Source organism: Tauraco erythrolophus, chromosome Z (genome assembly GCF_009769465.1).
Source record: "Tauraco erythrolophus isolate bTauEry1 chromosome Z, bTauEry1.pri, whole genome shotgun sequence".
NCBI lineage: Eukaryota > Metazoa > Chordata > Aves > Musophagiformes > Musophagidae > Tauraco > Tauraco erythrolophus.
In genome coordinates this window covers 25489436-25517179 of record NC_141496.1, presented here as the reverse complement: position 1 = coordinate 25517179, position 27744 = coordinate 25489436, and the positions used below count along the sequence as shown (strand labels likewise).

The following is a 27744-nucleotide window of genomic DNA, read 5'->3' as shown; positions in this document are numbered from 1 at the left end:
TCACTTGGGGTATAAAAACCCCAAGCATCGCTATAGGGTCGGGGAGGAGTGGCTGGAGAGCTGCCTGGCGGAAAAGGACCTGGGGGTGTTGGTTGACTACCGGCTTGATATGAGCCAGCAGTGTGCCCAGGTGGCCAAAAAGGCCAATGGGATACTGGCATGTATCAAGAATAGTGTGACCAGCAGGAGCAGGGAAGTGATCCTGCCCCTGTACTCGGCACTGGTGAGGCCGCACCTGGAATATTGTGTCCAGTTTTGGGCCCCTCGCTTTAAGAGAGATATTGAGCTCCTGGAGCGAGTCCAAAGAAGGGCAACTAAACTGGTCAAGGGGCTGGAAAATAAAACTTATGAGGAGCGGCTGAGGGAGTTGGGGCTGTTTAGCCTGGAGAAGAGGAGGCTGAGGGGAGACCTGATTACGGCCTATAAATACTTGAGAAAAGATGGTGGGGAGGTAGGGGAAGGGCTCTTTACATTAGTGATGGGAGATAGAACAAGAGGAAATGGGCATAAGCTTAGTCAGGGGAGATTCAGGTTGGATGTTAGGAAGTATTTCTTCTCTGAAAGGGTTGTCAGCCACTGGAATAAGCTGCCCAGGGAAGTGGTTGAGTCCCCATCCCTGGATGTGTTTAAGAATAGGGTGGATGAGCTACTTGAGGATATGGTTTAATGGGGATTAGGGATGGTTGGACTCGATGATCTCTAAGGTCTTTTCCAACCTAGAAATCTATGAATCTATGAATCTATGAAGGCTACCCACATCAAATGCAAGGAGGGAAAAGCAGCGGGGGAGCAAAAATCAGCGAGAAGGGGCCGGCACTGAGAGGGAGGGGAGGCCCTGCGGAGGGACCTCTGGTGCCGTGGCCGCCAGGCTGCCCTTCCTGCCGGCTGTTCACCTCTTCTCCGATCGCCGTGAGCGGAGCGGGGCAAGTGGCAGTGTTGAGGCCATCTGCGAGTGTTTCCTGCTGAAAGCAGGAATAGCTAGCCAGATTTTGTAGCCAGCTGGGTGTCTTGATTAGAGGAAAAGAATGCTGGAACAGAAAATCTTTATAGAGAACGAATAAAAATCCTGGGGTTTTGGAACACAGAAATACTCAAAGAGCAGAAAACAGCTCTTTGCCACACCAACCAGCATTTACATCAAATGTTACAATTCCTCTTCCACCAGGAACAGAAATGTCGAACAAGTCATCAGAAGACCTGATTTCTGCGATGGAGCGAATGAAGTAGGTTGATAACCAATAATGGAGCATCTTGCCCATGACCCTAAGTTCTCCATGTCTTTGTTTCTTTCGTCCCTTCTTTAAAGTGTTAGCTTTAATGGTCAGCAATCTCTTGATGTGCCCCTGTTTATTGATCAGGGTAGAGCATAAGTTCTCTGAGGGGTGCAGAGGAGCTCGCAAGTGAAAAGAAGAAGAAGAGCAAAAGCCCAGGTTGGCCCAGTAACTTAAAGCTGATGAGGATGGCTTTAACTTGAGCACGAGATTTTTAAGCAGCTCGATATTTGGCAAAGAGCAGACACGCAGCGGTCAATTACGTGTGCTTCTGGAAGGCTTTCCGTCTGCTTTTGAAAACATCCCCTTGGCAATAAAAAGGGTGGAAGCACATGGGCACGTGTCATCTTTCCCAGGTGTCAGCACGTGGTGTGAATGCTTCACTTCTCTCCCACACCTGACAGCAGACAGCGGAAGCATCCCGACGCTGGGATCCAACGGCGCGCAACATTGACTTCCTGGACAGTTTTCATCTCGCTCTTCTCCCTTTCTTATTTGTGGACTTCATAATGTTAGTTGGGACACTAAATTTTCCGAGATCTTTTCTAACACACAGTCTAAGAAATACAGCTGTGGCCCTTTTGGACGCGAATCCTCTTTCTCATTTACTTTTGCTTTTCTTCCTTCTCTCGCCTTTCATTCTGGGCCTACGCAAAAGATCTAGAAGAGGCTGGAAGGCGGAAGGTGGAAGCTGCTGTTGAGGGTTCCGTCATTTGCATATCTGAGGGCCCCCCCCGCCCCTCCCCCCCCCGCCCCGCCCCAGAGAACGTTTGGGTCACAATGGCAGTTTTGGAATGCTCCCTGCCAGTTGGGTCAACAGATCCAGCGCAGCCGGCAGGTGCAGTTGGAGCTCCTCTGTCTGGCCCAGACAGTACGTCCAGGACTAGTGACCCAGAAGAGAGGAGATTTGAATCTACAGGTCTCCTTAGACGACCTTCAGGAACTGTGGGTTGCGGGTGAGGACGGGCTCTCTTTCTCTGCTCCAGTGACTGGTGCCATTGCTCTCAGGAGGTGGACCAGCTTCAACAGGTGAATCTGCATTTCCCTGCTTCTGGGGGTTACGGGAGCTGTTTGGGAGGCGAGGGAGATGTCAATTCCCGGTCTTGAGCCAAGTTGGGCAGAGCAGAGGTGGCCTGTAATTTAGCTGGCCTCGATTCCTTACCTGGAATGTCCCGCCTGCACAAGTGCGCTAAGGTCCTCTTGAGCTCTGCAGGGGATATAACGCGTACAATCAGTGAATCTAGCGTGTGGTCTTTCCGACCAAATACAGAAGCGTTTGCTTTAGGATAAGAGAAACAGTACCCTCAGCTCCCTGCTTGTACTGCCTAACTCTCCGTTGCCTAAGAATGGGCCCGAGGTTGGCTGGGACACGGGTGTCTACGGTAGAGAAATCCACATTTAGTCAGAAGACTCCCATCCCGGTCTCCGGTGTTCCTCATCAGGTCTCTCCCAACTCCGCTCTTAGTCCTCCTTGAAGCCAAGTACAGCCTCTGACTCTTTTCTTTCTCTCTGTGTACTTTTTTTTGCAGAAAGGAGGATCAGTCTTAGCCCTTCAGTTGCGGAAGAAAGTTTGTGTTGGAAGACCACACATGGATCTTCAAGTAGGTCTAATGAGATGCCTTTTCCTCTTCTGTTCCTCCCTGCTAAGCTTAGGCACTCTCTGTTTGCCCTGTTGCTGAGGGTCGCTGCCCAAGGCACTGCCCAGGGAGATTCTCTACGTCGTTTTGCGCCGTGAAATCACAGGCATGGTGTGTTTGTGGGACGTAAGCTAACTAAATCGCATCAAAGTGAAAAAAGTGCTCCGCAACTTGCGAGAGATACTACTGGAATAGAATCCGAATGTAGGTATTTTGAACCAAAGATGCTTAACAAGTTAGGTAAAAATTTTTGGCTTGGCGCTCTACTTTTAGTTTGGCTTTACAGCTATTTTAGATTTAAACTTGGAATTGAAACCAGTTTGCTCAAATGGAGGTGGAAATCATGTTCAAATAGCCAAGCATTTCTTTCAAAGGAGAGTAAGCAATGCAGCAGCTAGAAGGGGTGGTTTGGCTTTCAAGCGTTGCGTATCTTTGCAGCCACATCTCCAAGTCCCTGCTCAAGCGGCCTAGAAAAACAATCTTTTTATTCTGAGTCACAACTCTTCCAAGCCACCCCCTTCTGAAAAACGGGTTTAGATGTTTCTTGCTAGAGACGTAGGCACTTAGTGGTTGGGCTGTGGCCTCTCAAGACTTCTCTCTCTCTTTCTTCAGAAGACTCTCGGGCTGCAGCAGGCGTCCGGATGCCGCCGTGACAATGGAGGATCCAAACAAAAAGCCAGTAAATTGCCAAGGAGGATTTGGCGAGTCAAAGGTGAGAGCCTGAGTCCCTCCTGTCCTAGCGAATGGCCTGCCCAGCTATGGGCTGATGGCACAGGCCACCTGCAATTCCGGGTCTTGGGCGCAAGTCTTCTGCGGTTCAGTATTTGCCTCCTTCCTCACAAAGGAAACCAAACACATCCAAAGAGATCCCTGTTACTTAGTTGAGGAAAACTTGTCTTGAGATCTGTTTGCCTCTTGGGGAGGACAGACTTGAGCCCAAAGAAGGAGAGTGCCCTCCCAAAGGGCTGCTGGACCTGTGTGTCCGTAATCTGAGAAAGCAGGAACAAATCCAGCGCTTGCCTTCAGGGATGTCTGAAAACTCACGCAACTGCTGAAGTTCACAGCGGATGCACAAGGAAGGATGCTTGTGATGCACTTTTATTTGGAAAACCATCTTGGCGTGGTCATTTCCATCCTGTTTTCCCTCTTGCCTTTTCTTTCCCAGGGAGTGAAGCCTACTGCAGCTCTTCAAGCTGCACAGGCAGCATTTCAGCGCCTGAGCTCCACGTCTCTGCTGCTGGAAGCCAAAGATCTTCTTCTTCTCACGAGTAAGCAAAGCAATTTGTCCTGCCTAGGGCAAGTGCTGCTAGTGCAAAGAGAGACTACTGCAGTTAAGACCTACGATAGCAGCCTGTATTGTAGTGACACTACAGTCACTGTAGTGAGAGTAGTGTCACTACAGTGACTGTACACAAAACAGTTGGGTGACACTACGCTCTCGGGCAGCACTTATGGCGATGAGAACTGTGGGACGAGAGAGAGGAAAAAGATGCTGTATTTGGAGCACCAAACCTGTCAAGGTGCCGCATCAGCCCAACTGTAGGAGTGATATTCTGTGACGGTTTGGGTTTTTTTCTTCTTTTCAGGCAGTCAGCGAGGAACGCTTCTGATGGTGACAGTCACGGCGTTAAGCCACAAAATCCAGAGCAGTATGTGACTCCTCGGCAGCAGAACGAAGTCACAGTACATCATCTGCAGACAAAGCTGAAGGACTCTGAGAGCAAAGTTAAGGAAAGGTATACTTCCCTTCAGAAATCAGCGTTAGAATGATTTCCTCAGGAGCATTTAGGAATGCGAATCCTGCACGTTTTTACTCGTTTCTCGAGCACATCAAGTTTTCTTTAAGCAATGTAATCATGGTCAGTCTGACTCGGTTGTTTTCAGGTATTTCACGGTTTCGTGGCATGCTCTGTGAAAACGGACCATGCACTTTCCTGTCTCTCTTCTCTTCCTCGAACTATCCCAGCAGAATCTTTTCAAAGGAGAACTTTTTTCCGGGTCTCGTTTAGCATTGGCACTTTTTATCGATAAACCGCTTTCTGCCTGCCCTGCAAGCATGTCTTTCCTTAGTCTCCTGTTGTACCTCACTCAGGGAAACAGGAGTCCCCCTGCTGCCCGAAGGAAGGAAAAGCTCTTCCCCAAACCAGTGTGGCCGCTTGTGCTTTTGTCGCTTCGGTATCGAACTGTTCCCGGGAGCCCTTTGGGTGGACGCTTTTCCTAAAAGCGCCCTGAGAGCGGGCTCTCCAGCACACACAGGCCAGGCGGGCCCAAAGGGCCGTCTGAGTGGAGCCCCAAGGCAGGGAGCCAGCGCCCCCTGGGTCCAGCTCGGGATAGCCCCCCACCTCTGCATCGGCAAGGGCTGCATCTCACGCAGAGGCTCTTGCACTGTGCAGTCAGCACACGTGTGACACCGTTTTTCTTCTGCCACAGGGAAAGGGACATAGCAGAGCTGAAAGCTCAGCTGGCACGGATGAAGGAAGAGTGGATTGAGCAAGAGTGTAAGCGCGTGCAGGCGGAGCTGGCTTTCTTGGAAGCAAGAAAGGAAATTCAAGAACTCAAGCAGGTGGTGGAGGGCATGAAGAAGAGCTTGGCCGAGAAAGACCAAGAACTGCAGAAACACTTCCTCGCCATAAACATTGAAGACAAGAAGCTGGAATCTTTGGTGCAGAGCATGGAGGTGGCTCTGGGCAGCTCTGTAAGGGATGAGCAGTGCCTGGAGCACACGTGTGATGCGGAGGAGAAGCCGTTAGTGTCGTGTGCCACGATGCCAGACAGCCTGATGGCAGACGACGGAGCTTTGGAGGAGGTGGCAGGTAGTGGGCTGCTTGTTCAGGAGGACACTGGAGCTGCCGGGGCTGATTCCTCTGAAGGGAGTTTGCCACCACGACCACGGAGACGACTCATTCGGCTCCCTCCAGCTCTGCGCTCAATAGGGAGAGGCTTGAAAGCGGCATGGAGGAACATCTCACTTGTGCCCAGCAGGAGCAGAAAAGCAGCAAAGTGATGGTGGAACAGGCCATAACATAAAGAGTTACTGTTTATTTAGTTCTTTTATTGTAAAACTCCTTCATAATCACAAGGTCAATAAAGCATGTTAGAAGCGTTAAACCTGTGCGAGTATTTTGTTGTAGCAAAGCCAGAAAAAATACCGCGTCCCAGCCGAGCTGTCAGGCACAAGCTGAGCGTCAGGAGGCACTGCATCAGGGCAGGAGGAAGCACCAGGACCTGGAGAACGCATAGAGATATACTAACTCAAAGACTTGTGCCTTAAGTTGTGGTTTAATTAAATGTGGTGGCACGGCTTGGAGAGCTCCAAAGTGCCCCCCTCCTGGGGCACCCATTGGGTGGAGTTTGTCTTGCTGGGACTGCTGAGGTTCGTCAGGCACAGCACAGCTGGAGCAGAGACAGGACTGAGACCTGAGAGAAACAACTACGCAGACACCAGGTCAGCAAAGATGGAGCGGGAGTCGGTGTGCCGGAGCTGAGGTTCCCCTGCAGCCCGTGGTGAGACGGAGATTAACGGTGGAGCAGAGATCCACCTGCAGCCTGTAGCAAACCCCATGCTGGAGCAGAGACGCCTGCACACAAGAGAGTTCCTGGATGTGGTGGCCGAAACGCACAGACTCCGTAGATGTGATACGAGAGACCTTTATTTACAGTTACAAGCCGTTTTTTTCGGACTATTCTTCTAGCCATGATGTGTCCACGCGCCCTTTGCTTAGTTATGATTGGTTACAACCAGTAGTGCACGCGCCTATTTTAGCTTTACTATTGGCTATGCCTAAAAAAGCATTTTTTTCTCTCTGCTAAGCTAAATATCAGCTTCTCGCACTCCCCATATCAGTTTCCCATACTCCCTATGCCAGCTTCTCACACTCCCTATGCCAGCTTCTCACACTCCCTACGCCAGCTTCTCACACTCCCTTTTCTTTTTTGTTCTCTTTATCGTTTTTTCCCAACTCGTCAAGAACACAGACTTCAATCATCAAGATCAGATCCTAACTGTGACTGTGTGTACGATTCCACACCTGGAGGATTGTCTGGCGGGAAGAACTTCCCACGCTGCTGGAGACCGACCGTGGAGCAGAGTGAGGAGGGAATCCACATGTGCAGTCTGTGAGGAGGGAATCCACACTGCAGAAGGTGGCTGCACCCTAAACATTTATTTATTTATCTTTGTGATTTTTTTTCCCCCAAAAGTGTCATTGAAGTCAATGATTTCTTTCCATTTAGTGGAATTAGGACTTTATCAAGCCAATACGCATTTGACACAGACTGTGTTCTGTTTCAAAAGCATCTGTATATTTCATGCTTTCAATCATGAATAATTCTGTAAAGTGTTTCCGGAGTATATGCCACCTCATAAATGACACGTGAATAAATTTAGACTCAGTTGTACCTGCATTTATGGAATACTGATATAAAAGCTAGTATCATTCTACTTCTAGAGATACCTGCCAAGTTGCATGAAAAGTATGTGGTATTTAGAATTTTCTTGTCAATATTTGCATAACATCACTAGACACTTCTAAATCTTTAAAGTATTTATCTCATGCTGACTACTGTTTTTTTCTGGCACAGTGTGAAAGTGAAAGCTTTATTTCTTTAAAGTATTGTTAAAATTATTTGGATCTCACCAAAGCCTCACAGCTTTTTATTTTTTTTTTTCCCTGCTATTACCCACTTCTCTACTATATTCGCTAAATTCAAAGACTCGACCCTTTTGTGTTCATGATGTTTGTTTGCATGTGAAGGAGCTAATGCCTCATTCCAGGTTGAATTTTGCCTACTTGTGTATTAACACATTAGACCCAGGGTATAAATGAGCATAATGTGGGTGCTTGAATTGGATTTATGTGGCAAGATTTTGGTAACAGACCGCTTACAGGAGTGGCTTCTGCAAGAAAATGCCAGAAGCTCCCCCCCCGCTGGACAGAGCCAGTTCTAGCCAGCTTGAAGACAAACCTGCTGCTGGCCAAAGCTGAGCCTATAAGTGACAGTGGTAGTGTGTCTGTGATAATGTATTTAAGAAAGGATGAAAACTGCTGTGCAACGGCAGCTGGGAGAGAGGAGTGAGAATATGCGAGAGAAACAGCTCTGCAGACACCAAGGTCAGTGGAGAAGGAGGGGGAGGACGTGCTTCAGGTGCTGGAGCAGAGATTCCCTTCTTCTCTGGTGAAGACCATGGTGAGACAGGCTGTCCCCTTGCAGACCATGGAGGTTCATGGTGGAGCGGAGGTCCACCTGCAGCCCATGGAGGACTCCACACCAGAGCAGGTGGATGTGCCCTGAAGGAGGCTGTGACCCTGTGGAAGGCCTGTGCTGGAGTGGGCTCCCGGCAGGACCTGTGGCCCTGTGGAGAGGAGGCCATGCTGGAGCAGGTTTTCTGGCAGGATTTGTGAACCTGTGGGGGTCTCATGCTGGAGCAATCTGTTCCTGAAGGACTGCACCCTGTGGGAAGGACCCATGCTAGAGCAGTTTATGAATATGAAGAACTGCAGCCCATGGGAAGAACACATGTTGCTGAAGTTCATGGAGGACTGTATCCCTTGGGAGGGACCCCATACTGGAGCAGGAGAAGAACGTGAGGAGCAGTAGACAACATGTAATGAACTGACTTCGATCCCCATTCCCCACCTCCCTGCGCCAGCTGTGGGGAGGAGGTAGAGAAATTGTGAGTGAAGTTGAGCCCGGGAAGAAGAGAGGGGTGGGAGGAAGGTGTTTTTAAGATTTGGTTTTATTTCTCATTATCCTGCTCTGTAGTTAATTGGCAATAAATTAAATTAATTTCCCGGAGTCAAGTCTGTTTGCCTGTGATGGTAATTGAATTATTGAGTGATCTCCCTGTCCATATGTCAACCTATGAGCCTTTTGTCACATTTGTCACCCCTGTCCAGTTGAGGAGGAGGAGTAATAGAATGGCTTGGCAGGTACCTGGCACCCAGCCAAGGTCAACTCACCACAGTATTCAACAAAAATGTTCCATTAAGCTTGTTGTTGTGTTCTCTAATATTTTTCTCATATCTTCATTGTAATTTAGTTTACTGTATTCACACTGATTTTCTGTTTTCATATCTGTGGAGTTTCTATATCCGCTTCAAAGAAAATAAATTTGGGGCTATGTAATAAACATCTCTTATAATAGCCCTAGTATTACCACAGTCAAGACAACTCTTGTAAGTCCTTTGACTTATAGTTATGTGTTTACCTTTATTGAAAAATTAATGTCTTTATATTTCATCTCATCCCAAGTAGGCCTGCTATGGGAGGAATAGTTAATAGGTCACAGGGACAACCTTTTATGTATTGCATACGTTAACATGCAGATTTTGCATGCTAACTTTTTTTTTTTTTAACATATTGGGTGAATTAACATGCAGCCTGCAATATACATTTACTATTTCTGTATACTCGTATTTTGCTTCTGCTCTGAAAACTTTACACTTTACACTGTATATAGATTTTATGTATTTAGATAGGTGTTTTTTATGATATGAAATATCTTTGAAAAGAAGAAAGGTGCTACAAGTCAACGGTAGTTATAAAGAATTTGGCTTTGCTCAGAAAAGTCAGAGCTGCACAAAGTTTTAGTAAAAAAGAGTTGGTGCAACTTGACATATTTGTTGGGTACAGAAATTTCACTTGTTTCTTACCCTGCATAAGAGTTGTGGTGCGTTTAACCTATAGCATTTTCAAGTAAAATGTTCAAACTCCATAAAAGAATGGTTCTAAATCATGTCTAAGTGCTTTGTATATCATTTTGTTGAGGGAACTTTTTAACTTTAATCCCACATCACCCTATTCCATTAAACTAAAATGTAGTAATATAATTAACATTTATCCTTCTGAGACCTACCTGATGTTCTGGGGCTTTCTTTTGTTTCCTTTTGAATTTTAGTAAAAGATAATCCTCTGCATTCCTAAGTCAGTCAATTTGTGCCTTAAGACCTTTCAATTCAGATACTCACCAGGTCTTGGTTTGTGGCCACTATCTACTAACAGGTAACTGGAGGACATTCCATTTACCCTCAATTACTGATATTCCTTAAGTAGCCATAAAGCTTGGGAATTGAAGCATGTGTCCATTAGGATTAGTAAAAGGTATAATAACTACAGGAGGTTTGAGAGAAACTGCAAAATTGTTTAGAATTTATCAAAAGGCTTCAAAATGAACTTAGTTCAGGAGGAAGAAGACACAACTAAAGTTTCCAGAAAAACAAAAGGTACAAGGTTATGCATCTAACTGTACACGTTAAAACAGTGCAAACAAAAGAGACCTTAAGGACAACATCTGTAAATCTGTTTCCGTAACAGAATAAGCTAAAGTTGCGCAGACCATTGTCATGAGGTATGACTGATCTCAGGAGCTTTGCATAAGTAATTAACAAGTATACATTTCTCTCACTAATGTATATTCCATTGCAATAGATGAGATAAAAACACAGAGATATGAGCTGTCATGTATCTTGGCGTGTGATGATACGTGGCCCGGTACCACACGAGACACACTTACTGCTTAATCTCCCTTTGAATGTAGTTGTTAAAAAAAACCCACCACACTGACCTGATACAGCAATTTCTTTGTGTATGCTAATATAACAAGATTTAAAAATGATTGATATAGTTTGCTTGTGTGAAATTTTGTTTCTTGCCTTCTCTCCCGTAGCATCTCTGCATATTCAGTCTTGTGTTTATACATCGCTTTTTGGCATTAATGTCTACAGGATTAATAAAATAGTATCGGTCTCTCTTTTGATTTAGGCTGAACCAAAATTAATTGGTTAATTGTAATTACAGATCATCTCCCCAGATAGCATTTTTTAATAGCCATTAGACACGAGGAGTTGTTTTTCCAAAGTTTTAACAGTTGCAAAACCTGTTGTATCTCTGGGGATGGAACCACAGAGCATGTCTATTGGTTTGTACACTTTTCTTGAAAACATGTCAGTGCTGCCACCTTTGGGACATACTTTAACTACTTATTACCGAAAACGAGCATCTGACTAACTAGGACATTGTTCAGGAGAGATGCAGGGAAAACATCAAAGAATTAACTTTGAAAAACATCCTGCTGCAGACTTTGATTCCATTCTCCTTAAAAATGCATTCGTGCTCACAAGCACATAGCTTTTTGAATGTGTAGGGATCTCCCTGCATTAAACACCATGTATGCTGAAGAATAGTTTTTGACCTGAAATCTTAAAAACATATTGCAGTTACCTTCTTCTGTGCTATTTAAAGAATTTGGTCATGCATTCCTCAGATGGAAATTATTTTGCTTATGGAAACACAATTTCCATGAGAGAATTTTAGATTTCTTTGTCCTCATTGCATTTAAAGTATTTATTTGGAGGCCTGATTATTCAAAAATACATTTTCTGTCTGGGAGACTGAAAGGTGAAAAGCAAACTTATCAGTCCAACCTGATAAAAAACAAAACACTCTGCTTTATCTGGGTGAAAAGAAAGATACCCTTCCAGAGAAATGCTGGAAGCTGTTACAGGAAGGCCTAAAGCACGAGTGGTCTAGCAACTGAGGAAGACCCTTCCCTTCTTGGGAATTAGATCTGAAATTTTGGTCCTTGCTATAGACAGTACACTAATATTTCTGACAATGTGAGTGTTTTCTCCCTTTTTCAGCAAATGGCATTCCAGGAGAAAAACTTGTTAGAAAAATCAGTGAGCTTGTAGGTGTCAGACATAGTCCAGTGAATACCTATCCCTAATAAACTACTTTGAGGGGTGTAGTAATATTATCCTATCAAAAAAACATAGAGAATTTAACTGTATGGGTGTTTCCTGGGACAAGGAAACAATACCTCCCTACCCACCACTAAACTCTTACACAGTAAGAAGGAATTTGATTCCTGTTGACAAGCTGGGTTGTGGTGGAATGGTAGAAGGGCTCATAGTCACTTTGCTCGTGTATTACTGACTACAAGGGTAGGGTGACTTGCTCTATGCAGTAGTTACAGATTGTTATGGGTTTCATAGCGTTGCAGTCTAGCACAAGTTTAGTTCTGGTGTCTTGCCTATCATCCTGAACTATCAGTACAATGAGTCTGACCTATTCATATCTATTGCTGCTACTAGCTGTCATTTTAGCATTTATATATTCATCATAGTTTTTATCTGTCTTTGTGAATACACTCCATGAAACCGAAATATTATCAAAACTTTGTGTAGTACTCTGACAATAAAATGAGAGAAAAAAACACATATTCCGGCAATATAACTAGAAACAAGACAACAATTAATTTAAATAAAAAACTTTATTAACAATGTAAAACGTTTAATATCTTACAGTCTGAGATAATTCTGGCATGCCCTATAAGAGTTAATACTTAGTGATATGCAGACACCATGCTTTGAATTCTATTGGAAACAAAATGCGTTGGTGTTGTGTTTTACATTGTTTATTTTACTACACCTTCTTTTAATAAATTATTTATTTTTTCCAAAAGCTTGTAGGATACTATCAGCTTAAAAGGAAATCTGTTGCTTCTATGCATTGTACAGTATGTAGATATTATTTCTCTGTATTTACAATTTCTAAGTGTTTTCATATATCGTTTGTGTATCATAAATTAAGATATTTTTCTATGAAGCTTTTAAATTGAGATATAGTGGAAGACTAAATATGAATGAGAGCACAAAAAGCAACTGGAGATTTTGTGCAAATTATGCTACAATATTGTTTAAGTATTTTAGAACTTTAATACTTTTGCTGTTAAATAGTTTTCTATGCTTAAAGACTGTTAGAATATGATCAAGTATTTTAATATGATACTATTAAGAGTACTGTACTATGCACAAACTTTTAGCTGCAGTTCAAACAATAAAAAAACCCTTTAAAATTATCTATTAACCATAATTCATGTGTCTTTTCTCTGAGTGGTTGAAAGTAAGCATGCAAAACATACCTTAAAAAGTTTTAAAAACATTCTTAATTTTGCTAGATCTATTCCACAGCTGTTTTTTGACTACCATAACTTTAAACAATTAAAACCCTTGTTTTGAAAAGGGGGATGGAGCAGAATAGACAAGGAATAGGCTAGTGTAGAAAATGTACTTTATAATCAAGAGTACTTGTATTCATCTTTTCAGTGGTCAAATAATAGCGGTTTAATCAAAGTTATGATTTTCTTGGTGCTTCTGTACTTAATCTTCTAACTTGAGACAAGACAACACAGTCCAAAGAATCTTCGTTTCCGTCTTCTTACCAATGGATATGGAGCCAAGTTTAGGAGGCTGCTATCATCTGCGATGAAAAAGCCCACATTTTAATACAAGCATGTGTACATGCATACACACACAAAATTTTATATAATTTATGTGTCCTAAAAATACTTACATGATGAAGTAACAGATCCCATTGATCTAGGCATACAGCAAATAATAATCTGATTTTTTTATATGAGAGCCTTACAATGCTAATTATCAGGATCTCCATGATAATGCAATAGAAATTTTGGCAAGAAGAATATCAGTTCAATGACGAAACCTAAAGGAAATCAAACCTCTACTACTGGGAGACCTAAGCCACAGTATTTCTGCATGGACGAATAATCATAGAATCACAGAATGGTTCAAGTTGGAAGGGACCTCAAAGATCATAGATTTCATAGATTTCATAGATTTCTAGGTTGGAAAAGACCTTAGAGATCATCGAGTCCAACCATCCCTAATCCCCATTAAACCATATCCCTAAGTAGATCATCCACCCTATTCTTAAACACATCCAAGGATGTGGACTCAACCACCTCCCTGGGCAGCCTATTCCAGTGGCTGACAACCCTTTCAGAGAAGAAATACTTCCTAACATCCAACCTGAATCTCCCCTGACTAAGCTTATGCCCATTTCCTCTTGTTCTATCACCCATCACTAGTGTAAAGAGCCCTTCCCCCACCTCCCCACCATCTTTTCTCAAGTATTTATAGGCCGTAATCAGGTCTCCCCTCAGCGTTCTCTTCTCCAGGCTAAACAGCCCCAACTCCCTCAGCCGCTCCTCATAAGTTTTTAGTTGGATCATCTAGTTCCAACTCCCCTGCCATGGGCAGGGACATCCTCCACTATACCAGGTTGCCCACAGCCTCATCCAACCTGGCCTTGAACACTTCCAGGGATGGAGCATCCACAACTTCTCTGGGAAACCTGTTCCAGTGCCTCACCACCCTCTGAGTGAAAAATTTCTTCCTTATATCTAATCTAAATCTCCCCTCTTTCAGTTTAAATCCATTGCCCCTTGTCCTGTCACTACGCGCCCTTGTAAAAAGTCCCTCTCCAGCTTTCCTGTAGGCCACCTTGAAGTACTGAAAGGCTGCTATAACATCACCCCAGAGCCTTCTCTTCTCCAGGCTGAACAGCCCCAACTCTCTCAGTCTGTCTTCATAGCAGAGGTGTTCCAGCCCTCGGATCATCTTCGTGGCCCTCCTCTGGACTTGCTCCAGCAGTTCCATGTCCTTCTCGTGTTGGGGACTCCAGAGCTGAATGCAGTATTCCAGGTGGGGTCTCACGAGAGCAGAGTAGAGGGGCAGAATCACCTCCCTCGACCTGCTGGCCATGCTTCTTTTGATGCAGCCCAGGACACGGTTGGCTTTCTGGGCTGTAAGTGCACATTGCTGGCTCCCAAGTCCTTTTCCTCAGGGCTGCTCTCAACCCATTCTCCACTCAGCCTGTACTTGTGCTTGGGATTGCCTCAACTCACGGGCAGGACCTTGCACTTGGCCTTGTTGAACTTCATGAGGTTCTCACAGGCCCGCCCCTCCAGCCAGTCAAGGTCCCTCTGGTTGACTGATAATGTTAGGGTCCCAAATAAAACCTAAAGATAAATAGCTTGAGATCTTGCAGACATGCAAGTTTAGAAATGTTGATCCCAAAATTAAATTCTGGCTTAGCTTACATAAAAAAAAAAAAATTATTGGGTGGCAATTTGTGCACAACAGGGAGAATTTCCATTTAAAACTGCAATACTTGGCACATCAAGAGAAAAAGCACTTGTCTGGGAAAGTTAGCACAATACACTCCCCCTATTTCTGGTTTGCTTTCTTCCTTTTATATTCACTCCTTTTAAATTCATACAAAATGTACATATTAGTGCCTATACTTATGTGAACTCATGCAATGTCCATGAGTTATCTTGCAAAATCTTTAGAACCCAATTTGAATTCCAGCCATCTTCAGGCATATTTTCAGACTAAGAGCTATGCCTCATTATGTTCCTATTCTGGTTACATCAGGGACCTAGTTTTGATTGTAGGCTCTAGACACTACTGTAATATGAATACTTAACTGTAAGAACATAGGTAAGAGATCATTTAATATTGTGACTCAAGCTTACGAACCACATCAGCTAAATTTCTTAGCATAGTAACCTTCCTGCTGTCACTTAAGAGAATTCCATACCAAAAAACCAAAACAGATCTGTGAGCAGTCTGTAACATTAAGTAAAACTTCTGTGGGCTTGCAACCTTAACTCCATTCTGGCTGTCACTGAAATCAACAGCAAAGCACTAATTTACTGAGAGCAGGATCCAGTCTTGTAAAGATCACCTCATTCAATGGCATTCATTCATCTCGTAATCATTCTCTTAAACAGTGCTTCTAAATCATACACATATCAAAACTACAGTCTGGACCATATTAATTACCTATAATGTCGTCTGTTTGTTCCATTTATTTATACTGTTATCTAGTTTTAGGTAATTAAAGGGCTTGGAATGTTTCAAATATTTTAGGGGCTATATGTATGAATAATGTATATGACTGTCCAGTCCTGAGTCATCCATTCTCAGAGGTCATCAGTAAACTATGACCACAGTTGGGAGTCTGTGGGAGCTGCAAAAACACCATTTATGATTACGTGATCCTGGGACACATCTCAGAGCTTTTAAACTCTAGCTGACATGTTTCCCATCCTGCTGCATAGGTGATCAGTGACTTTCTGGCCAGTGTTGAAGGACAGTGTAGACATTAAAGAGCAGAGAAGAATTCTGTATGCCTTTATCTCTGTTCTGAATTCAAGTTTCAATATGCTTTATATGCCTCAAATTTACCTTTTTCTTCCTTATTTCCACCATGCTCCTTTCTTCTAGGCTAGTCATAGACTTTACGGCATTTTTCCAGCCTCTACAATGGCACATCTGTATCATGTACCATAAGCAATGCCCTTTCTTCTGTCACACAGTTTCTCATCGAGCCATCCTGCCACAAAGTTACTTGTATAACAAATTAATCCATTCTATATTCATCTCTTACCATATTATGATGAATGCTAGACTGCTTAGCTACTTGAGACAAGATCTAGGACATGTTAGGCATACTTCATCAGCTGCCACAGTGCAGACTACACAGCGTTTAAGAAATATGCATTATGAAGAAGAAATCAAAAAAGAAAATTATTATCTTTTTAATGCTGTTCACATGAAGAGAGTCTTGTAGATGTGGAATATTTAACATTGTTGGGCCACAAAATGAAGGCCCATTGATAAATACATGCATAGGATGGAGATCCTGCCCCCCTGTGCATTTCTATAGGGTGCCTTATAGCTGATTACTGTGAAAAGCAGGGTGTTAGCAGACTCAAGGCAAGTATCTTTTCTGCATAGGGTCAGTGTCATGTCACAGAAGCTACAAGCCTTGTAGGGGTAAAGCAAACCCCATCACTCAGTAGGATCCCTGTCACAGTTTGTGCAATTTACACCTTCATTACCTTTTAAAAAGGAAGCTTCCTGACAGGGAATTAGTTGTGCTGCTGCCTTCATGTCACCAGAAAAAGTCTATTATTTTTTCTATACATAGCAGATCTGTAAAATTCCAGAATACCTTATGTGAAACTTGAGTATCAGTAGGGAAGAGACTTTACCTAGATTTTTCTTTTTGTAACTTCTATTAAAAACCTCTAGATTTCAGATGTAATGGAAGGCAAAACCTTTAATTATCTTAATTTTCCTTACATGAATACAAAACCTACCTTGATTTTTCAGTGGTAAAGGCATAGTCTCCCTGAGTTTACTTAAAAGGTTTTTCATTTCTCTCATATCTCTGGGGAAACAAAAGTTGAAAGAGATAAAATAGAACAGCAGTTGAAGACTGAATGGTGAGTGGCTCACAGCATAGCTTTATATGCTGAAATACTGGAGAAACAAATACAAAAGTCTGTTGGGCAAGCGTTTGGTTCACATACATGTAGAAGAAGATGCATACCAAAATAAAAGGCAGTAGATTTAATAAGGGAGCACTTTTAAGCCAGACTGATATTAACTAGTCACATCTAATCCAAATTTATGATCTATTCTGGCACTTGAGTATTCCATATTAAATGAGTTGGTGGGCACAAAGTGATCCTAGTGGCAAAATACACAATATGCCTTAACATTAGCACAAGCTAGTACTAATGTCAACTCAATAACCCTTACCAGCATTTTGTAGCTTGTGCCATGAATGTGCTTCATTGTTCAAAGGAAATTATAATACATGTAGCTAATCCATGACACTTTAGCTCCCTGCACATTAAGTGAAAATTTTAGAAACAAGGCTGTCACTATTACTCCTCTTAGGAGGACCCTAGCATGAAATTTTCTAAAAGGCAGAAGATGGAAAATACGATAACAAAATATCATCTCACAAAGCAAGTTACATTTGGATATGTTTTGAGAGAGGCCAGAAGTTGCAAAAAGGTCCTGTTTTACAGATAGATGGGAGACTGGCAATTTCCTGTGCAGGCGTGTACTGTCTTAAGGCCTTCAAGATTTAAAAACAATGTGGTCTTGCCTCATTCATCTACATATAAAATAGTTCTTAGAAATGAAGCAGCATGACTTGTAAGAAATTGCTCAATTTTATTCTCCAAGTTACTCCCTCAGTAGAACAGAACGTCATTTTATATAAACAAACATGGTCACCATTAAAATCCAGCAGCACCTTAATAAACACAACCATCAAAATAAGTATTTTTTGCAAAGAAATGTTGGCCATAAGATTTACTCCCTACTAGAGGGTCTCATTTTTGTCTTTCAGCTGCATATTTGAGGGGGTAAGAGAACTCCACTTCGACAAACGTCTGGATGATGTTCCCCTCCCCTCCTAAGGCTCCCACGATCATAACTATGGGCAGAAACAACTCACACGAACTAGATTCTCTGCTTTCGATTCATGAATGCAGAATCGCAGGCCAGCAGATTTCAGGTGCAAAATCAGAAACCACTCAAGATGAGACAAAAGATGCCTCCTTTAGAGAACCTGGCCCACTAGCAACATCATTTCCCACACTTTGTTTTTGACAACTACCCTCTGTTAATTATCCTAATTAAGGATGTCACTTCCCTCTGTCCTACTTTCAGGAGTTGCTCCAAGATATGTTAAATGTAACAGAAATGTTAACAGGTTATTTAATTTACTAATACCTTTAGTAGTAGCAACACTGGCTGTCTGATTGGAAAAGACTAAATAAACCCCAGACAGAAACTTGTTTTGTTTAGGAATGAAGTGCTACACATACCTTTCAGTGTTTTCAATATCTGTGGAAACCTGCCATAAATGCTGTTGAATATCTGTTGGTGATGATGACGTATCTTCTAAAATAGGTACTTCAGAACTCTCCTCCACTTTAGTATCTAGGATCTTGGGTGGGGCACAAGGTTCTTTTCCTTTAAAATATTTAAACAAAACATATATGTTCATTATTTATTAATTAAAATGCATACTCAGATTGTATCACTGATATTTTGACCTTGACCTTGCACAGTATAAATGAGGAGAGAGAATAGTGAATGCAAACTCAGAAAAAACGGTTCAGAAAGAGAGCAGTCCACATCAATCTGCTAATCAGAGTGCTGCTCTATGTTACTCCTACCAAACAGAACTAAGAGAAGTTCCATGTAGGCCTGTGTGGAGCTGAAAATTTTACATTATTAGGGTATTATGAAGGGTTTCAGTTGCACTCCAGTGGCTCCCACGTGACACAAAATAAGAGCCAGAGGACAAAACAGAACAAAAGAAGTAAGGAAACTACAGCATACATTCTGAAAGCAATTTCAAAAACTTCAACACGAAAGAACATTGTAATCCATGTTTACTAGTATTATAGCAATACTACAGGACAAGAAAAGACAAAAACGTCCAGATTCGTACTTGGTGATTTTAAAAGCAATACATAGCTGCCACCACCCACAGTCCAATATGCATTATATTCTCAATTTCCCTCCTTACATTTGTCTAATTCATGCTTGCTATATGAAAACAAAACAGTGTTGGAATTTAATGGGGGATTCATAACAGATCTGCCAGGGCTTTTGTCAGGGAGAGAAGGGGATAAAGGATGTGGACTGTGATAGTGGAGTATGCAAGAGAGTTAAGTACTGGCTGAATTTTTTTTATATCCTTGCAAACCTCCTTGTGGACTGTCTGATGGTATTCTTTTTCTGTAGTGGCAAGTACAGTCCTCACACCAAGTACATTTAAATAAGACAATTAAAATTGGAGTGCATCCCAGACATGTTGCTAAGAAATTAATGCTTTTCCCCACCCTGAGTTCTCTCTTGAAATGGAGTAAACAACTTCAGAAAGAAACAAAATTTTTAAAAACCGAGAAAAAAAGGTCAATGTTTAAACCAGTGGTATGAGTAGTTGAGTAGGAAATGTTTTTCCGTCTCACAGTTTTTGCAATTTGAAAAATTTTCACATCAGGAAAACCTGAGCAGTTCCTGTAACGTTTGACTAAGAACAGGAAGAACAAGGACAGCTAACAGAGTAGTGGTCATTTAGCCCATTTTTCCGGGACACTAGAGACGAAGGTTGAAGACTACGCTATATTGCTCTTCCAGATCACAAATAAGTATCCCCGCTATCAGGCTTCTGACCTTGTTTTCTTAAAACTAGAAAATCCTGGATCTTAAGAAGCTCTTTTTGGGCAGGTTCTCTAAACTGCTGTACTCTGGTAAATTAGTCCTTTGGTGGAAAAAAAATATTCCTAGCTACTTGTCTGAATGTCAAACCAGACGTTACTTATACTACAGAAGATACTTGCTTAATGTTTTCATTATTCTCTGAAGTCAGCAGGAAGCCCTTTTCCCTGCTTTCCCCCCCCAACCAAGTCATCTAACTACGACTCCAAGAGATTGCATGACCTGACATTACAAGTTTATAATGTGAAATAGAATTATGTCCTGTGTCCATTCTCTGCTGCTTACTTTGGCATCCACTGCTAACTTGTGCTTTGCCAGATCTCTCTGTGAGCAACTTTAACCCATCAAACGGTAGAAGATTACTCCAATAAAAGGAAAAGTAAAATGTGAAGTTTTCTGATGTTGCAGTGATTTGTCAGGTCAGTAAAGAACCCTACATGTTCCAGAGCAAGTGCCAGAGGAGGAGGATGATCATATGGCCAGAACCAGTGGAAGGGAGGAAGCAGTGAAGGCACAAGGGAGGGGAAACAGAGAGGAAGAGATCAAGATCCTTCTGGTGGTAATAAGCTATTACGCTGACTCAATAGTTTCTGGAACAGCAGCCTATGCCCACTTTCTGTATGATATGTTTTACTCTGTATCACCCTATAGGTATAACTTTCAAATTCTTCTACTTCTTAAGTGCAGCTTATGCTGTTATTTTAAGGTAGTTCACTTCGTACAATTTTAATTGTTTACCTGTGTAAGCCTCATTATTCATTATTTTTCCCATTACAAGAAGCCCGTAACACAACACACCGTTACCAATATCTCACCACTTCTTTGTAAAAGAGAGTTGACCCTGGGAAACCATTTAATTTGCCACTGATATCACAAGGTGTTACTGCTGGAACTGAGTATTAGTTAATTTTCGCATTATTTTGAAGTGTTACTTTGGAACTTTGTCCTGGCCTTTGGTGACATACTGTCAAGAACAGCCCCACCTATAGATGCATCCTTCATGGACGTGAAAGGTGTTTCAGTGGACACAATAACCATATTAGATGCAATAATGTAAAAGGTTCTTTTTCGCCACTTGAGAACAGAAGCACTGAGACTGCAACCTTCTTTTTGTTAGCACAAAGGCAAGCTCTTGCAGATTTAGCAGAATGAATGGCACAGATTTCTTTTCAACTGAAAAAAGCTCTTTATCAGTAATTCTGTTGTATTGTGAACAATTCATGAAGCCTTTCTTGAATTTCAGAGCATCTGCTCCATCACTTGAACACAGTTAAAAGAGCCAGCTAATAATAAAGGCTTTGCTTGAATAACGTACATGACTCAGGCTTAACATTTCTACTACACGGCACAGCCCGTAGAGAAACAAAAGCTCTTTAATCTTCTCATCCTTCTACTGGTGGTAAGGATATCTTTTGTATTGCACATTCTTAAAATAGGGATATGAACCCTAAATTTTACTTCCAATTTAGTCAGTGGAAAGACCTTAATTAACTTCAGTTGGAATTTGATCATGCACACAGTGTTATCAGAGGTGTTCACAGACACTTGCTATTCTTGCCAGTAGACTAGACAGAGGCTGCTTTTACTGTGAAATTTTAATATGTATTATGATGTATTAATATGTAATATGACGTATTCTTTGTTTTCTAGCCTCTAATTCAGCATTTTTTACTGTAAAAAGCAGAAAATGCCTTTAGTATGAAATTAAATTCATAGAATTAAATAATGCTGAGGATCAAAATTGAGTGAGGATAAATAAGAGGGTAGAAAATGATCACTTCAGTAAAGCTACATATAACATCTGTGACCATTGTACTTTATGTGTCTCAACTGTTGTGCTCCTTATTGCTTCTGTGGTGACCTCTGTGTTTGCTTCTGTCATGCTACCCTATGCACCTACTCTTAGGCATGATCTACTTCGCAGAGAAACTTACATAATGAAAAAAACCCATCTATTATAGGTCCAGAGCTAGTTAGATTTCCCTGTAGATGAACTGGAAAGATCTTTGAGAGGAGTAACAGTCTGCTGTGGTCACAAATCTAAAACACGGCACCATATGAGCTACTATGAAGAAATTATAGAAGCATATCATTACCTTCATGGTCAAAAAACACTTAACATGTAATTGGAATTTCCCTTGTTGCATGATGCCTTTACAATACTTCTAGGTGTTGTCAATAGCAAGTATTTAATATACAAGAGCAATGCGCTATTGACTAAGTTCCAAAATTCAAATTATTTGAAACCCTGTGATTATATAATTTTAGCCTATTGTGAATTTTTCTCAAAGAATGCCACAGAAACCTGAAGCCAGGTTAGTGTGGTTATCTCTATATGGATACAAGACAAAAACTACTCTATGTAACAATGGCAGAATAGCTACCATGCCTTTCTCCATGATGAGATAAGGAACCAATGTATATCAAAAGTACTGCCAGATAGGAACTAAGCTGGCCCATACTATAATGTTGTAATTCATCTTATCCAACTTTAGACATCTAATAATTTGATGTTTAGTTTAAGTTATTAATGTAGATTCCATCCAGAGGCAAAAGAGAGAGACAAGACATATTGGGGTTACTCAGGTCACCTCAAGCTACTTTCCTTCTGCAATTACAGAAGGTAGTTAGACAACTGTAGCCAATGCTAAGAAATACAGTAAAATCTGTCTTTAAAAATGATGATTCATTTTAGTAGCTACTAGCATCTTCTTATACAATGCCTCTGTTAATTCTGTCTCTTCCTATTTTATAGATTTCTTTTTGACTTGAGAAAATGACTGAGAAGCTCAACTGAGCAGTTATAAACCTCTAATTCTTATTTTCAGTATAAAAATATCACTGGGTTTAACTGTATGCTATAGCTAGATGTGAAAAATACATTATGGGATCTTTCAGCATGACAGGAACACATAAGGTTCATTACAAGACCTTCATTACAGTTCATTACAGAACTTGGTCTTGTCTTTACCTAGAATATTATGCTGAGATATCATCTGGGGAAAGAGCAGTTACAATTAGCACAGATACAGTCCCAATCAGTATGTGCCATCACTGAGTAATGAGGTTATTAAGTAACCTATTCAGTGAATTATCTGCATTTCTACATCTTCCTTTCAGTAGGTGGCTAATCAAATATGAAATCATTACAGAGATGCATTTTCACCAAAGCAAGGACATCTCCTTCGTGTGTAAAAATACTCTATGAGGTAGATTTCAGTTCTGAATCCCGTATCTATTTTTATAAAGATGGGCAGCTTTTTAGCTATATTTATTCGTCTTTTGCTACAAGCTGGCATTGCTGGATAAATAACAACAGGGATAGTAAGGGACCAGTTTATTACTAAAACCATGCCATATTGCTCCACCAAACACTTGCCCTCATATATCACACCCAACAAACACCTCTAATAACATGACCAAGATAGTTTGCTCACTGATCTGATTAATTACAGGTAAAACTTTTGAGATCACTCTTTTAAAAAAATTTTCAGACTTCTAACATAGAAGGACATTAGTTATACATGCCTGATATGACACACTTCTGTAAAATGACAATAATTAAATAGAAATACAGCTATTTTTTCAGTAGCTGAAAAGCTTCAGTGGTATAGTACACTTTACAGTTTGGTGCTTTGTCTTTCATGAATACCCATGCATGCCCTAAAAGACTGTTCTTTTTTTCACATCAGCATCTGTACATTTGTGCAATTCATTACCTTTCCGATGAAACTGCAGAGATCCTAGAAGACATATGGATTTAAGCATTTCTGTTGTGTACATTTCTAAGCAACACTGCAACTGGATGTATAGTCTACAGATTTCGGGATGAATCTCACCATCTTCCGGGCTGCAGTAAACCAGAAAAATTTTAGTTAGGAATGGGACTGGAAGGACGTGAGAGTCATCAAATCAGTTCCCTACTGCTGAAAGGAACCACACCACAATCTGCTTCATAAACTATTAAGCTATGTGTATACCATGAAAAAAACCTGTTTCTACGACACTGTATTCACAAATAATTCTTTAGTTGTTCAGCTTAAAACAACTGAACATACTTTGCCTTTGGTAAGATTGTATGTCCTTATTTCCTTCCCTGCATACTTTTAGAAAAGGGGTAAAAAAGTGACTGAGATATTTTCTCCTCTTTATAAGTTTTGTATAAGTATTTTCTGGTAGATTGAAGGGTTCTTTTGCCATCCGGTTTCAGTGATCCTTGGTCCTGGTGCAGGTGCAGTAGATTTCAGAGCCAGTTTCACAGTCACTGTTCATCTTACAAATCCTGGATTAGGCATAATCAACCCTGCTTTGAAGACACTCTCATCAGCAACAAGTCAGTCTTTTGGTTCTATAGTTTCTGTCTGAATTTCCTACTCCTCCGCCCCATGCTTAAATTAGTAGTCATGTGATACTACACTGTGAGGAGAATGGGATGTTCAAGAATTTTTTCAGAAAAGCAGTAATTATCTCAAAAACAAACACTGAAATCAAGAGTAACCCTACACCTCCAATTAACTGCTTACCCAGATCCAGGAACCAATTCTCATGCCTGGCTGTAAAACCAGACAATAAACCTCAATTTTGTAGGCTGAGAATGCCGCATGGGTGTAAACACACTTTTTTATAAACCTAACTGTTTCTTTAAGTGCTAATGAAGTGATTTACCCAGTCATATCTGAGAATCAGGTATTCAATGCTTCTTCCAAAGGTACTTTCAATAATAGGGCAGTAAGTGGTAAGATTGAAGAGTTAGGATTTCAGCCATTTCATTTTCAGACATTCTTGCTATTGGTTTGCTACATAGTTACGTTAAATGGCAAGATAACCCTCAAAACTGAATTTAATAAGAACTAGAAGAGCCTAAACAATCTGAACCTAATGTCATTTCTGAATACTACTGCTAAGAAATGAAAAAAAAATTGAGTTATGTTTTCAGATTTCTAGCCTATGAATAATATAAATGAAGCTTTCACAATAGAAAGATTGCTAGCATTCTTTACAGTGATTGAATTTCCTGTGGTTAAACTTATGCTTCAAAAGACATGAAATAAAATTAGAGTTGGGGATTCCTCATGGGAACAAGAGTAACTTACCTGATAAATTATTTGCAGCAATAGCAGATTGGGCTGCTATAGTCAAATAATTTCTTAATACCGACCTAGGCTTTGAGACCTACAGCAGACAATGTCTACTTAAACTAGCAAAATAGGTTCTCTCTGACCTAAGTTAAAAGGTCATTATTTACACCTCAATCCAGTGTCCAGACAAAATGTGAACTCCAGTTCTTTTGTCAAGAACAAAGCCTAAAAACTCTACTTTAAGGAAAATTCTACCACTTTGTGCTGATACAACCTTACTGAAGTTCAGTTTAAATGAATTCTGCATACTAAAACTTGTTAATTCTTGTATTTGAGATTCATCATTACTTCTAACAAAGGAGACTATACATTGCCTAGAAAGTGTGCACCTTCTGCCACTGATTTCACTGATAGCAAGGAATAATATACTTAGTCATATCCTGGGGCAAGAAAATAGGGCCAGTATACGATAGGCCCTCATGTATGTGGCTCAGTGGACTGAAGAAAGGAGCAATCTCAAAGGAATATTTGGTGCAAGGTCTTGCCATAATCTGCCTCCAATGAGGAAGAAACTGTGGTTTTCCAAGGTCCTCAAGGCTTCCTGTCCCTCCAAGTGACATCGAAACCAAATGGGACCATGAAGGTTCCACAGAATTGGGGAGAACCTTCATAAAAGGAAAGAGCAACCTCAGTACTTCCATAGCTTATGAAGGAAGACTACTGGTGTTTGTACATGCCAATGAAAAACTGTAAGAATCACAGTAGTGGTAAGCTGTACAATCAAGAATGCTTAAACAAGCCAAAATGCAGCCAAAAAAGAAAAAAAAGACAAGGCTGGAAAAGACTGAAGATTGAAAAGAAATCAGGCTGGACTTAGTCAGAAGGGACGAAGGAAGATCGGTCCCACCTGCCAATCCATTACAAAGTAGAACTCATCAAAAATGCAGGAAATGACTGGAGTACAAATTACAATTGCTATGGTTCTTTGTTACTTCAGGAGCAATATCATACACATAATAAGAAACCTGCTCATCCTAGGAGCTTTATTTCTTTTGGCTAGATGGTAATACAAGTATTTCACTTAAGCCTAATCTACTTTTCTACTTTTTAAGTGAAGTCTGTGTTTGCTGAAAAATTATACCATGCATGATATGGTATTTCCTGTGTCTCATCATAAATACAGAATAAAGCTATGATGGCCGAACAAAAAGAGTTCACCCCCAGTACTCTGAAGATGTCTTTTCAGATTCTTCCTGTAATATTTCTTCGCATTCTCAGTGATTTCAACTTGGAAAACATTTTATAATCTTAAGACTCTGAATAATTTTCCTGAAAAATTAGCTTCCTGACAGAATTTTTTTTTGTTTATTCAGAGTCAAGTGCATATGAAAACATGTATTTCCTAGACATAGACCCACATTGAAATCTCACATTCTTTTCAAAGGATAGGAACATTTTTTTCGTGTGTGATTGCATAAGCATTAGTGGAACAAAATAAAGAATGCCAGTTCTGAAATGCTGAAAATTATGCTTAGAAGACACAGCATTACAACACACATAAAAGCATACAAAATTATTTTGGAATAAACAGAATTAGATTTTTTTAAAACTGTACTTAATTGCAGACTCCTCAGACACTTAGAAGTTCTACTTTGTATATTACAATATTTTATGGTTTTTAACCTTGCATTATGTAGTGCTTTTCGTCTTGGATTAATCCACAGTATCTAGTCCTGGTTTAACAAGAGTTAAATCTTAACATATTCTGCAGTTGTGTTTGCTGTTTCTTTCATTTTTAACCAATCTGTTATATGAATTCCAGTTGTTAGATCTGTGATCACTTAGCTGATTAGAAATGGACTGTTCTCTCTGCATAAACAATAACCATAAATTTAACAGCATTTCTTTTCAAATTGGCAGATGGCAAGAAGAGTTTTTGATGTAATCATATTGGTATTAACCAAAGAAGATAAAACACATATAGCCTAGATACAAATTCAATTTTTGTTTAAGTCAGGAACAGTTTCTCAGGTGTAGACTGTTTTTTCTAGATCATACCAACATTTTCAAGACTAGCATCTAGTCATTCATTTTGCAGGTACTGCTCCTAATGATTTCAACATTTTCTGTAAAAGAGTTACCACAAAATCGAATATATCGTAGAGTAAAATAGCATTCTGATGTTTGATGTAAGAGGCAGTCTCGGGAATAAATGTAACCTTACAGAATTCACCTAACCAAATACAGAAGAAACAAGTAACTAGCTAAATAACAGCAAAAGTACAGTATACTATGTCTTCTTCCTCTGGAACAGAATTTTAACTTTCTGAACTTTGGATCTTACATAGCTGTGATACATATTTAAATAATACATGGCCTCTTGGAGACTTTTACTATCCTGATTTGTCCTATCTTTTAACTTACCCCTTACTGTCACACATTCTTACATGTGCACTGAACACTATTTCGAAGTTCAGCACCGTAGGATTACTGTGGTAGATGGAGATACAGCTTTTTTTTTGCCCCATCATCTGCATCACTCACTGTTGCAATTCATTTCCCTGTGAGCACACATACAGTAATTTCCTTTGAGCTATCCTTACCAATAGAGGGATTAAAAAAACATTCAGGAATATTTAGCACCCAGGTCCAAAATTTAGCGCTTCAAAATTCTTGCTTCTTTCATGTAACACCTGGGGCCCCAACAACATACACGCAGGCACTTTCAGTTTCTGCTTGAGTTTCCCAGATGCTTAAACTTTTCTTTCTGAGCAGGGTTTCCTCTGTCCTGAAGATGAACAGGTACAGAACTAGTAATGGATAATTGATTTGCCTATTCCACTGGCAGGGCATT

General features: G+C 40.8%; 2 protein-coding genes across 2 annotated transcripts in view; one reads left to right on the top strand and one right to left on the bottom strand.

The window, feature by feature from the left end:
• Positions 1–1173: 1173 nt before the first annotated feature.
• On the top strand, positions 1174–8822 carry LOC147526341 (syntabulin-like). The gene is made up of 8 exons (XM_086629297.1): positions 1174–1223; positions 2258–2300; positions 2801–2872; positions 3476–3620; positions 4074–4176; positions 4495–4644; positions 5339–5721; positions 8806–8822. The coding sequence occupies exons 1-8, from the start codon at positions 1174–1176 to the stop codon at positions 8820–8822; spliced, it is 963 nt and encodes a 320-aa protein (XP_086485423.1).
• Positions 8823–13076: 4254 nt separating this feature from the next.
• The window catches only part of RGS7BP (regulator of G protein signaling 7 binding protein), a 41166-nt gene continuing 26498 nt past the window's right edge, over positions 13077–27744 (bottom strand). The window contains exons 3-6 of the mRNA XM_086629728.1: positions 23532–23662; positions 18408–18555; positions 16881–16951; positions 13077–13168 (exon numbers count right to left, since the gene is read on the bottom strand). Of these exons, the coding sequence (XP_086485854.1) occupies positions 13077–13168; positions 16881–16951; positions 18408–18555; positions 23532–23662 (442 nt within the window). The remainder of the gene's footprint in view (positions 13169–16880; positions 16952–18407; positions 18556–23531; positions 23663–27744) is intronic.